A 13,423-nucleotide genomic window follows, 5' to 3' on the forward strand; every position below is an offset into this window, starting at 1 on the left:
CGTGTGTGCCGGGCCCCAGAGACAGCCAAGTCTCTAAGTGGCAGACAGACTGTCACGAATAGAGATTTAGACTCTGAGAATAAAACTATAAAGAAACACAAGGAAGTCATTACTGGAGAAGGAACAGGGGCGCTTTTGTGGGGGAGGAAAGGTTATGGTGACAGGAGGCTTGGAGGGCTTCCTGGGCAGCTGCAGAGTCCTTTTTCTTGACCAGGGCGGTAAGTAGAAGCATATCCCCTTTTAAGCTATACATTTGTGTGACTGTATCATATTTTATCACCAAAAGTGAGAAGTGAAAGTATTTTTGAAAGAAAAAAAAAACTAACAGACTTCTTATGGGAAAATGATAGAATTGAGTCAAACAATAGCATTTTTAGTGCCTCCTTGTCATCCGCTGGGACTGATCATTGACACGTGGATGTCCGTTAGCTTCATGTCAGGTTAAGAGAATAAAAGAAAACAAGATGGTGGAAGATTTACAGGTTGGTAGCCCACCTGCCCATTTACCCCATTAGCTTAAGACTGTTGACAAGTGACCACTCTGCTGTGGAAATATACACATCATTCCCTGTACGTGGATCTACGAGTAGTAAGTTTATGAAAGATGAGGTTTCAGAAACCTGGTTTGTGAATTTGCTTAATACCATCCCTCAAGCCAGATTTGACCTTACAGATTGTTGGTGGGGGAGGGGGAGGGTTAGGCGTGGGTATTAGCTTGGTTTATTAGAACCCATCTGGAGTTTAAGCAAAAACTAGGAAGGAAACGAAAACCATAAGGTGAGAAGGCCACGGTCAGACACAGGACCTGCCTCATTTCTTCACTGAAGACCAGACTGCATGGTGGTGGTGGTTTAGTCGCTAAGTCACGTCCAACTCTTGGGAATTCCATGGACTAGCCTGCCAGGCTCCTCTACCCATGGGATTCTCCAGGCAAGAATACTGGAGTGGGTTAGCATTTTCTTCTCCAGAGGATCTTCCCGACCCAGGAATCGAACCTGGATCTCCTGCATTGCAGGCAGATTGTTTACCAACTGAGCCATGAGGGAAGCCAGACTGCACGCATTCCAGTAAAATGACTTGTAAGGAAACCAGGTAAGGCTCTTCTCACCTGGCAGTGGCCTGATTTGGAAGCTTAGCTCCATGCAAGGCTCTGGACCTCTGCCCACAATGTGCAGGACCCTTCCGATCTCCAACCTCCTTTTAGAAGGTAGCCAAGAGAAGCATCTGGAATGGTACATGAGAGACCGTAACAGTGGATGGGAAACTCGGGGGAGCTTCAGACAAGAGGGACAGGCGCTTTAATTTCTGTCTCCCTTCTTGAATTTTTGTGAATTTCTTATGTCCATGAAGGAGATGCAGACAAGCCAGCTCCCTAATACCCACCTACTGGCCTTTAGAGCTATCATGGCTGGGGCCTGGCCTCGTACCTGGAAAACTGACCACATCCCTTCTCTTAGCCTTACCTCTCACCACAGTAAGCCCTCATTACATGGGGATCAGTGCCTAAGGAATATAGGAAGGATGACCTCAAAGTCCCTTTGGAAGGCACTCCTGGGGTTCCCATGAGTTCTCAGGACATCCCAGGCAACCCACTTTTCCCAGCACGAGGACAAATAGTTCTTACCATCTGGTGAGAACAGGGTAAGTAGCCAGATGGAGTTTAGTAGCTGCATTATATGGAAAAAAAAAAAAAATGCTCACAGGATAAGTTCCTAAACACGGAATGGCCTAAGGGAGGTGAGCTCAGGAAGGGCAGAATCAAGGGCTTCCCTGGTGAAGAATCCGCCTGCCGATGCTGGAGACAGGTTCTACCCCTAATCCCACATGCCACGGAGCAACTAAGCCCACGTGCCACAACTACTGAGCCTGTGCTCTAGCGCCCGGGAGCCGCAACTACTGAACCCCTGTGCCCTGGAGCCCGTGCTCCTGAAGTGAAGCCCCCGCAATGAGAAGCCTATGCACCGCAACTAGAGAAAAGTAACACGGCCTCTACTCTTGCTCTCCTTCCTGGCGTTCACTTACACCTGCTGTCGTGAAGATGCATCCACTGTGCAGCTTCGCCCGATCCTTGCCTTTGATTTACCCCACACATCCCATCCCTGGCCCGTTGTCCTACTGACACTGTCACACCAAACCTTCCTGGACCAGGTAGGAAAATGCCCTTTGACAAGTCTCTCCCACCTCTCACTGAGGAGCTGGTTTTTTTTTAAATATCACCAAGAATTCAAGGAACCCACATCTTAATACAAGCTGTTAATGAAAATAAGCTTTATTACATCAAGTAATAAATACAAAGACGCAAACAGTTCCATTTTCTTCCAGATGTTTGGGTCAACCCTCAGAAAAGGCAGAACTGAAATCTACATACAGTCTTAGGAAAAATTTCAGGGGTCCTTGTTAGGTTTGGTTTGGGAGGTTGCTCTTTCTTCTGTATTTATAACTTGTGCATTTTAGAATGGACTTCAAAAGCACTAATCATGCAAATATGCTTAAGCAAAAAAGAAGTTACATTAAGCAGAATCTATACCGTATGGCAACGAGGGGACTGGCTCCTAGGTTAAGTGTGCTGTCAAGTCCGTACTACTAAAAAACTTGAAGTTGTATCAGCTTGTGAAAAGGAACACAGAACAATCTGGGTTAACATAAATGTATTCAAAAGAAAACCAGACACTGGTATCTTAGAGTCAAAACTAGTTTGCTGTGAGATAGGTAACTTCTACGTGCATCTTTTGAATCAACGCTTTTAAAAAAAGAAAACAAAACCACAAACACCTGGGAAGTTCCTAACTATTTCAAATGTAACTCCTAATCAATTTCAAAATCTTTCCTCAATCTTAAAGAGACTGTAGATTCAGAGCCTAAGTGAACCATGGGAGGGGCGGGGGAGGAGAAACTGAACTGGTTAACCATTTTGAAAACAAGAGTTTCATCTGAACAAGGGAGGTGAACCATAACTTCTCCTCTGGGAAGAAGGGGAAAACCTTCCAGGCTCACAAGGCTAGGACCTGGCGTTTCGCTCCGTTTCAGCCAGGCACTCCCGCACCAATCCTCGGGCATGGATGATGCCTGGAAGAGAAGCAGAGACGGGCATCAGAGGGCAGCACCAACTCCAGGAGTGGAGAGCGGTCCTTCCACGACCAGCTGCAGAAATCTAAGATTGGAGAGAACGTGGGACCTGCATTCTACAACCCAAACCCCATCCTATCCCTCAAAGCCAACATTCCTCATCACATCTCCCTTAAAGTATTTCTTCCCATGCTCAAGATGACAAACCAGCAAGCTCTTTTCCTGACATTACTCGCTACACAAACCATGTTACCATCCAGATGCCAGGAATAAGTGTCTCCACCCAAGTTCTTTAAGTGAGGACCCGTGACAGAGATTGCAGGCCAAGTCGCTTCAGTTGTGTCCGACTCTTTGCAACCCTATGGACTGTAGTCCTCTAAGGCTCCTGTCCATGGGTTTCTCCAGGCAAGAATACTGGAGGGTTGCCATACCCTCCAGGGGATCGTCCAGGGGATTGTCCCAACCCAGGAATCGAACCCACATTATTTGTCTCCTGCATTGGCAGACAGGTTTTTGACCACTAGTGCCACCTAGGAAGCCCACCATGGAGCTTTCAAACCATTATTTTTCCTAAATTCTAAAAAGGACTTGGGAGTGTCAGGTAGCCTGCCCAGATCTGGGCACAAGACAAAGGCTCAATCAGTCCACCCTGGTCCACTGCTTCATCCTTTCTGCTAGGGACTGGTGCCATCTACGATGTGATTTTCCCCTCATCTTTTATCACTATGGTTTGGGAGTTATCGTTTGTTTCGGTTTTGTTTTTGTTTTGGCTTTACTAAACTTCATGAAACACTTACCTCATTTTAATCGACACCAAGAATCTATTCCTTCTAAGAGCTGACCCTGAGAGGGCCCTAGGAATGACACCCCAAGTCACTCAGGTATCCCCACCTCACAAATCTTATTTGCCAGAGCTTCTGAAGACTTTCAGCGAAGGGCGTACGTACAGCCAACTATCACAGCTACTCCACTCTGCCATTATACCATGACAGGGCCCAGACGTTACACAAGCGATGGGTGTGACCACGTTCCAACAAGTCTCTACTTACACCCTAAAGTTTGAATTTCGCAGAATTTTGACATGTCACAGAGTTTTTTTCCATCGTTAAAAACCACAAATGTTCACTCTCAGGTTTTGGCACCAAAAAACAAAACAAACAAAAAACACAAATAAGAACTTCCCTGGTGGTCCAGTGGTTAGGACGCCACGATTCCACTGCAGGGGAGGTGGGTTCCATCTCTGCTTGGGGAACCAAGATCCTGCATGCTGCGTGGTGCAGCCAAAAAATGGAATAATAAAAATGCAAATAGCATTCTTGGTGCCTGATTCCCCATGCCCTAGGACCCTCCTTCCTTGCTATGATGTAAACTTGGCAAGCTCCCTCAGCTACTGGTCAGGGCAACTGTGGGACTAGGTGCTCACCCAGGATGCGCCCTGCACCAGTCGCTAGGTGTATCCACGTGTTGACCTGAACCGCCAGCTTCGCTGGGTGGCTGCAGATAGCCCGTCAGACAAACTCTGGGGCTCAGCATTTCCACAGGCATGCCCAGTTAGGTAACCAGCACTCCAGTTTACCCGGACTCTGGGCCGAGTGACACCCCCCTGACCCCTGTGGTTGGACTGGGGTTAAGCTCATTCTCTCCCCCAAGGCCTCTTCCAGCCCCTACTGCCAGCCTCCCCTTCCCACACCAATGCCTGTTATTCTCTGATCTGGCTTTGCAATCAGTCTCTTTACAGAGGTAGTCACCACCTGTCCTCAGCCAGCCTTGCCCATCACTAGAGCCATGGCTTGACTACCGCCGTGCCCCCCCTGCTGTCACGCCCCAGATTTACAGCCACAGAATGTTCCCCTCTTTCGTTTTTCTCCAAAGTTGCTTCTCTAACCTTAAAAGAAAGAAAAAACCCTCCTAAAATTAAATTCGCACATAAGCCACCATGCTCTGAACTGCCACCTTCTAAAATAGAAATCCTTTTCTCCTCTCCACTCCCTTTTCACTTCGTGAAGCAGCAACCAACCTATTTCACTGCCTTCTGAAGTCAGCTGGCCAGTCACATCTTCACGTGAGTCCCTTTCTCCTGGTGACACCAGCCTCCCGCCCTCCCTCCCTCTTCAGTCACGAAAGAACTTCAAAGCTCTCTCACCCTCCGCCCCACACCCCTCCTTGGGGCCCCGTTCCAAAGAGGACAGCACCGGGCAATGCGGGCCCCTGTGGCCCCAAGGTCTCCCCCAGAGGGGGGGCCCGATGTACTGGGCTGCCTGGGGCTCCCAGGACCAGAGTCGGCCAGCGGGAGTGAGGCAGGCATGAGGCAGAGCTGCAGGATCTGGGTACAAAGGCTTTTTTTTGGTCTCGAAGCCTATGGGATGTTGGTTCCCCAACAGAAATCAAACCTGCACCCCCCTTCAGTGAAAGCACAGCGTTCTGACCACTGGACCCCCACCCAGGGAAGCCCCAGTCAAAGGGTTTAACAGTCACAACGGCCCCTTCTCAGATGCCTCATCTGACAATTGGCCGCCAAACCTCTTCCCTTCAGATCCCCAGGACAGTCTAGCTCATGCTGCCTCAACAATCACTCTGAAACAAAATGAGCGCCCCTGTGCCATAGGAGATGCTTCTGTCTTGCCACCCTCCGTTTTCCCCAAAAGATCTTTCAAGACTGGTAGAGAGCCAGTGCCAGGGGTCAGCCAGCAGAAGGGCATCACCCACCAGGGGAGTCCAGGGTCCATGACTTACCTCGTTTTAGTCTCTCCATCGCACTCTTGCTGCCCGCGTAGGTGGGTCTGATCTCCTTCCCCAGCTCTTCGATGATGGCCAGCAGCTCGGCATATTTGCTCTGGGGCACCTGGCTGTTCCCAGTGCCCTGGATTCAGAAAGGAAAGCGTTCAGAAGGATTCCACCCAACCTGACACCAACGCCACAGTCAGGACCCCACTGCACCCCAGTGGCAAGGGGCCAGGGCAGGGGAGTGGCCCGAGCCCAGGGGCAGCGGGGCGGAGGGAGGGCGGCCCGGCCCAGAGTCCCAGGGCAGATGCCTCCGCTGCAGGCAGGCACGTCCCCTCTGGGCAACAACTACAGACCAGGGAGCCGGCTCTCTCTACTGTCCTCGTACACTCAAGGCCACCACCCAGCAGTCTCCAGACAGTCCTCTGATCATCTCAAATAAGAAAGAAAGAGTCGACAGAAAGGTGATCACTGAGAATTTCCTGGAAGGAGCCATGGCTAGGCAACTGAACCCAGGACGGCTGGGGATCCAGAGTGAGTGGCCGAGATGGACGACACACCTGGGGGTCAGCAGGACTAGAAAAACTGCCAAGGCCACCCAGACAGAAAACAGAATGTATTTAGAGTCTTCCCTCCTCCCCACACCAGCAGGGTCCACCACACAGAAACCCTTTCCTTCCAGACCCCCCTCCAACTGCCCCCAGCAAGCACACTGATCAGTGGGGCCGAGTTCCCACCAGCCTGCTCGGGCCTCCCCGCCCCCACCAGCTGCATCAGGCCAGCCACCTCCCCCGGGGGAGGCCCTCGCCTGCTCCCCCCGCCTCTGTCGCCTCTGCTTCCTGGCCTCCCAGTCCTTCCTCCTCTCCTTGTCCGGCTCCTCGGCATCCTCTGGGCGCCTCCCCTGGGCCCCTCGATCCTGCCTCCTCTGCTCTGGCCGCTGCCTCAAGGCCGGGGCGCTTCGGGGTCTGTTCAGGCCACGCCTGGCCCCGTCCTCCAGCCACCACCTCTTCAGGGGGGCCCTCGACCCCACCCGCTTCCCCTCCAGGGGCAGGAGGGCCTGGCGGGGCATGGCAGCGGGCCGCCACCTCATCCCCAAGGGCAGGGCCGAACTCCGTGGCGACCTCGGAACACGAGTTGCAGCCACGGGAGAGAATCTCTCGGCTGGTGGCCCAGGCTCCCCCCCGCCCCCCTCAAGGCAGCACTTCCTAAGGAGGGGAAGCTGCCTCCACTGATGGCCCCCCCAACCCGAAGGGGAAAGTCAGTCTCGGCTAGTTTTGGGGTGGAGGGGGGCAGGGTCACAGCCCTGTGACCGGTGGAACCAGGTGTAAAATTCAGGGGCCACCAGCTCTTGATGGAACCCACCTGGGCTCCACTAGGGTTCGGGCCCCGTCCTCCCTGCTGGGGCCATAATCTTGTGGCGAGTGAGTGGGAACAGGGTCCCCTCCCCTCCGTCCAAGCTCAGATCCAGAGTCCAGGCCGGACCTCACTTGCCCAGGCAGCAGGCACGAGGAGACCGGCCAGGGACACACACGGGGCAGCGGCCCAATGGGGACGGTGGCTCCCCGGGCCGCCAGCGCCCCTGGGCTCTCCCACCCCTTCCTGTCACTCAGCGTCCCCCATGAACCTCTCGCCACTTCTCCATTCCAAGGCCCTGAGCCCCGAACACGAGCCCAGCAGCGCCCTGGGTTGGGGAAGCTGGGGTAACCACGCCATTCCATCATTTCTACTCCTTCTACTGCCTCCCCTCCGTGCCCAGGCCGCCCCCTGGGTCCCCCACACCTCACATCACCCCCGCTGCCATACCTGGGTGTAGCCGAGAGATGGCGGCCCGTAGTCACTCAGCAGCTGGCGGTACTGTGAGGACGTTGCCATGCTGGTGGAGGGCGGGTGGACACTCCCAGCTGTGGGGGATGAGACAGAAGTCAGTAATCCAGTAGCCTTGGCTAACTAGCCATTGCCAAGGTAAGGACTCTGAGTCCCCCTGCCCAGGACTCGTGCCGTCAACAATGGTCTTTTGTCTCCGAGGACAGAGAACCCTCCTCCCATCCTCCAGTTTGGTGGTGGCTGACACTTGGCCTAAAGGACTGACAGTAAAAAGGAGCTAACAGACCGCTGCCCTTCACACCCCCGACCCCAGCAGACATTGCTAATCAATCACAGAGCTCCTTCCCATTCATGCCATCAAGGACTCGGAACAAAGAAGAAATCTGCTGCAATATCAGCCTAATCCTTTCAAGTCTCCTTTCCTGGGTCCTGCGCCTCAGAGGTTGACACCCTAGGGACCCATGGATGCCTCAAGAGCCCACCTACTACTAAGGCTGGTCCACACTCCGGCTAATACATCTCCTGTGTGCCCAGACTTCTGCTAGACTCTACAGTGAGGAAGACAGGGGAAGGTTTTAGAGTTCTGAGGCCCAACCCTGGCTGGGGACTGGTGTGTGTGTGTGCTCAGTCGTGTCTGAATCTTGGTGACCCCATGGACTGTAGCCCGCCAGACTCCTCTGTCCATAGGATTCTCCAGGCAAGAACACTGGAGTGGGTTGCCATGCTCTCCTCCAGGGGATCTTCCCGACCCAGGGACCAAACCCACATCTCCTGCATTGGTGGGGCTGAAGGTGGGGGGTGGTTCTTTTCCCACTAGTGCCACCTGAGAAGCTCACTGGACACCAAGTCAGGAATCAGGAGCACATCACAGCCTGTGTATCCCTGGGCAAGTCCCTCAACCTCTCTGAGCTCCCGTCACTCCTCTCCAAAGAGGGAACCAGACTCTCGCCAGTCTGAATCTATGCTTGGATGGCTTATGCCCCCAGAGGGGAGGAGTAAGACCCGACTTATGGACTGTCACACTAGAAGATGCTGTCCCTCGGCGGAGGGACCACGTGGGGCCAGGGCCTGGCTCAGAATGAAGTCTCCTGGATGGGGGATGGGGAGGTCCGCAGCAAGGAATATTCCAGCTCCAGCTCAGGAGCTGGAAGCAAGCAGACCCATAATGGCGTCCAAGTGGCCATTAGCGGGTAAAGGATGTCCTGCGGAATTACAAACAGCGGTAACCATGGAGAATTTACCTAGCCCTCCTCAGCAGCGGCCCGCCTTCCTCCACGCCTGGCCTGGGAGCAGCTTCCCCTCTGCCTCCCGCCCCCAGAGCCAAACGGTCTCTCTCTCTCTCTCTTTCTCCCTCACGCACACAGCGGGCTCTGCAGACTTGGCCCTGGGGATGGACAGCTGGTGCCAGGCCGACCAAACCGACCAGCTGCTCATCTGGTGTGGGTAAGGGGAGGGGCAGGAAAGGAAGGAAGTTCAGGGGCTCAGGCTGCTAGAGCTAAAGGGGCCCTGGAACCCCTCACTGCAGAGAGTGAAACACGGACCAGAGAGGGTGGGCACTGCCCCAAGGCCACACAGCACAGAAGAGGCTAACACCTCACACCTGTCCCTCTGTCCAGGAGCTGGGGACAGTTCTGTACCCAACCTGACTGGCCCTGGATTTCTCCACTGGGGCCCAGATTCATGCCCAAGCATGGGATGCCCAGACAGGAAACACAGATTCTGCCACCTCTAAGTTGGGGACTGAGCACAGCACCCAGCTGCCATACCTCTAAAAAGGGCTGCTCACACACTTGTGCAAAGAGCTACACTCACGTCTCTAACACCATCCGAGGCAACCATGGGTGTGCAATGGCCAGAGCAAGGGAACGTAGCAGGTGCCCCCCCCCAGCTCCCCTCGCCACATCAGCCAAACCCCAATTTCCTGGCCTTCTGATGTGGGTGGTGAGTGTGGTCTGGGTAGCTCAGGCTTCACTGCCCCAGGCCAGGGTTCAAGTCCCAAGACTGCAAGTTCTTACACTTCTCTCTGTAAGGCTGGGATGCTAAAGGCAAGAGTGGGTGGGGGCGGGGGGGGGGGGGTCCATGGCACTGCTCAGCTCTTCAAGGCATCTAGAAGATTCCAGCTCCTGGGCAGGAGATGAGTGCATTCTCTGCCCCACCTCCTGCCCTCCTCCTCCTATTACTACATTCTGTATGTCTTGTCTTCCTGACCCATCCTCTCTCCTGCAGGCAAGGGTCTGGACTGGGAAACAGGCCAGCTGCGCCATACTGGGCTGCAGAACCTAAGACATGGCCCTTCTCTCTCTGGCCTCAGTTTCTCCATCTGTTTGAGGTAATAGTTCCCAACAGAATGTCTAAAGGCTCTAGAACCTGCTCCTCCACAGTGCTGGGGTTAGGCCCTGAGAGAGGGAGAAGGAATGGGTTGCGGGCGTGGGAGCGGTGTGGAGGAGAAGTCAGGCAAGAGCCCAGAGCTTGACTTTGCTACCACCTGGGTGATGAGGTAGGCGACCCGACTCTGAGCCAGTCCTTTGCTCAGTGTTCAGAGGGGGGTGTCTGTGGCTCTGGGAAGAGTTGGCAGAGGGGCCCCAAGTTCCACTCATGCCCGCAGCTTCCTGCAGACACAGAGAGGGCCGGCAGTCCGGCTACCCAAGGCCAAGGAGAAAACCAGACAGGGCGTGAGCGCGGTCGTCTCGGAGCATCGCAGACAATGCGCGCAGTGTGCGGGGACCAGGGAGGGCCCTGAGCAGAGGGAGGGATTGGCAAAGGCCAGCAGCTCCTGGGGCCAGGCGCGGCTCCCCGCCCCCACGCCAGACAAAGAGCGGCCCGGGCCTGGGGAGCTGGCGGCCTTCCCGCCACTTGGGGCGCCTGGGGGGGCTCTCTGGCGGGGAGGCGGGGGCTTTGTCTAACTCCGCCACTGCCACCGCCGGCCAGGCCGCGGCTTGGCAACTCGCGAGCAGGAGGCAGGGCTGGAGGGCGTGAGGGATGATGACAAGGAAGCCGGAGGAGCGGCAGCGGAGAGTCCATCTTGGATGCAAATGGCACAGGGAGATGCGGGCTTTCTAAAGGGGTCCACGCGGAGGAGGGGCGGCCCCTCACCCGAACACCAGAGATCTGGAGACCTCAGCGCTCCTCCTGGAGTTCACCACAGGAGAAGGAAGACCATCTGGGCACAGGTGTTAGCCAGCCCAGAGTAGGGCTTCAGGGCGCCTAAGCGGGTGACTTGCTCCCTCTGGGACCCCAGTCCCCAAAGCGCCAGGTTCAGGGTCCCTGCCTCAACTGCACCAGGGCAGCCTGAGACTTCCCCCCGACTTGGGCCAGCAGCAAGACCCTCCACCCATCCCACCCCAGAGTCAGATGAGGGAGGCAGTGAGAAACACTGGCTACAAAGCCTGCTTCTTAAGGTGTGCAGACCCCAGAGATGAGAACATTTCAGCTGAAAATAGGGGCCGTTTTCTCTTGGGGCTCAGACAGAGCCCACACTTGACCAACTCAACTATCTAACCCCACAGCCATCCACACCCTGAATCTTAACCCTTTCCAATCCCCAAATCTCTAAGAAGTTAAACATACACACCCCTATATACACCTATGTATAGGTATATACATACATGCATATACACTTAGAGCTTTTCTGGGGCGCCCTTCAGATTTTGGAGTTACCGAGTCAACATTAGGAGACAAGGCCCAAAACTTTCGGCCAACTGCCAGCGTGGCACTTCTGACCAGCGAGGCCCATTTCCTCCCTGCCAAGCCCCTGCTGCCACCCCCACCTCCATGCACCTCGCTTTTTTGGAAGTTTCCCACCAAGAGTCTAAAGGAGAACCTCTGTGAGAGGGGACCGAGTCAGTCACCTACGAACCCCACAAAATTTTACCACCAACCACACACACCCCGCGTGCCCCCTCCCACACACACACCCCGCCCCCGCCCTGGTCTCTGGGGCAAGACCCCCGGGCTCAGCCTAAAGCTGCCGGACAACTTATGCAGGAGTTTCCTGGGACCGCCCAGCTTCAGCCCCAGCACAGGGAGAGCACGGCTCCTGGAGGAGGCCCCTCTAAACCCAGACTTGGGGGCTCCAAGCCGGGACCCCAGCTGCAATGCCTCCCCCGCCCTCTGCCTGCAGGCAACTCCGAAGCCCCCGGTCTTCCCCAACTTCTCTCACTCCGCGCACGCCTGAGGGGACCTCCCGTGCGCCCCGTTTTGGGCACCTGCTCCCCCACGCCAGGCCGGGCAGGCGTCCAGAGACCACCTCCCCTGCACCGCCGGTGACCCCAGTGGCCCCCCGCCCTCGGGAGCGGCTGCAACCTGGCGCTCTCGCAGCCCCGCAGCGCCGCCTGCGCGTGGCCCGGCCTTGCTCACGTGCACCCCTGCCGCCTGGACCCCCCCGCCCGGGCCTGCCCCTCAGGTCCCCAAGGGCGGACCCGCGCCCCGCTCCCGGCGCCCCGCTCCCGGCGCGACCGGGCCGCTCCCGATTCCCGCCGGCAGGGGCCCTCGCCGAGCCGCCCAAAAGCCGGAGGAAAAAGGAGCCGAGAAAGCCTCCCCCGCCCTCGCTCGCCGCGCTCCCCACGAGCCCTCGGCCGCCGGCGTGGGGGGGACCGCGGCGGCCGCCCGCGACCCGGGCCCCGGCCCCGGCCCGACCCCAGGCCCGGCGTGGCGCGGGGCGCACCCGCGAACTTTGGCAGCGCGCGCGCCGGAATCATGGCGGCGGCGGCCGCGCTGCCCCGGGCCGGGACCCGGTGCCCGCCGACCCCGGCCGCCGCGGGCCCCCGGGAGCCGGGGCCGGGGCCGGGCGCGCGAGCCCCCAACTTGGCTGCACTTGGGGCGCGGCGCGCGCGGCCCGCGGGGCGCACTCACTCACCGGCGTTGAGGGAGGCGGCGGGCATGTGCGTGGTCAAGTTCGGTTTGTAAGACATCCCCCCGAGCGGCGGGGTGCGCCGGGGCGCAGCGGGGCCCGGCCCGCGAGGGCGGCGGCGGCGGCGAGACCCGGCGACGGCGAGGCGGTCCCGGCGTCCGTGCGCCCGTCCGTGCGCCCGCCGAGCTCCCGCGCACTTTTTGTTGTTGACGGCTCGGGCCGCACCGGCAAATATGGCCGTCCCTCACCCTGACACCCGCTGCAGTATATCACCCATACATCGGGCGGGCGCGCGGGCGCAGGGGCGGCCGCAAACTTTGAGCGGAGCCAGCGGGGCCGGCCGGGGCCGGGAGGGGGCGGCCCGGCGCGCCGCGGCCGGGCGTCAGGGGGCGGTGCCGCCCGCGGCCGCGCCCCGCGCCTCCGGGCGCACTAGGCGCCCGCAACTTGGCAAAGTTTGGGGGGCTGGGGTCCTGGCAGCGCCCGAGGCCCACCTGGGTCCCTTTCTTCTGCTGCGCTGGCGGTGCCTGGAGATTTGTTGCTGTAGCGATTAATTTTTTCTTTTTTTCTCTAAAGCTAGGTAGGATTGCGGAATTACTTTTTCCCCCCCCCTTTGACTGTGGGGGCAGGGATGGAAAATTACCTGGAGAAAATGGTGGCGAGTGGTATTTTTAAGCACATAGATCATTCCAGACGCCGAGGTCTGGCTACTCCCCAGAATAAGAACAACCAATTCTTAACATCGATTTCAAATAAATTTCACGTCCCTGTCGGTATTAAGTGATTGTTAACCCCTTGGCGGCCTAGACTCCTTTGACACTGGACAAAAGTCGGAGGCCTCCTCCCGCGAAAAACACACCGTCGCATCCACCTAATTTTGCATCTTAACTCGTTCAAATATTTAAGAAGCGACTGCTGTGTGGCGAGCACTGTTCTAGGCGCTAAGAAGACAAGAATAAACTTGAC

The 13,423-nt window shown here is 56.7% G+C and overlaps 1 protein-coding gene across 1 annotated transcript; it reads right to left on the reverse strand.

Moving 5' to 3' along the window:
* Positions 1-2,240: 2,240 nt before the first annotated feature.
* On the reverse strand, positions 2,241-12,823 carry CDK2AP1 (cyclin dependent kinase 2 associated protein 1). The gene is made up of 4 exons (XM_070386274.1): positions 12,467-12,823; positions 7,591-7,688; positions 5,800-5,926; positions 2,241-3,066 (listed from the first exon to the last, which is right to left on the reverse strand). The coding sequence occupies exons 1-4, from the start codon at positions 12,519-12,521 to the stop codon at positions 2,999-3,001; spliced, it is 348 nt and encodes a 115-aa protein (XP_070242375.1). The 5' UTR covers positions 12,522-12,823; the 3' UTR covers positions 2,241-2,998.
* Between the last annotated feature and the right edge of the window lie 600 nt (positions 12,824-13,423).

Source organism: Bos mutus, chromosome 17, assembly GCF_027580195.1.
Source record: "Bos mutus isolate GX-2022 chromosome 17, NWIPB_WYAK_1.1, whole genome shotgun sequence".
NCBI lineage: Eukaryota > Metazoa > Chordata > Mammalia > Artiodactyla > Bovidae > Bos > Bos mutus.

Bases quoted from the DNA above. Each gene is read 5' to 3' on its own strand.
- CDK2AP1 (XM_070386274.1), bottom strand. From the start codon at position 12,521: ATGTCTTACAAACCGAACTTGACCACGCACATGCCCGCCGCCTCCCTC. The intron at 5,927-7,590 runs GTATGGCAGCGG...TTCTGAATCCAG, and splicing joins CATCTCTCGGCTACACCCAG to GGCACTGGGAACAGCCAGGT. The intron at 3,067-5,799 runs GTAAGTCATGGA...CTTCTCTTCCAG, and splicing joins GATGGAGAGACTAAAACGAG to GCATCATCCATGCCCGAGGA.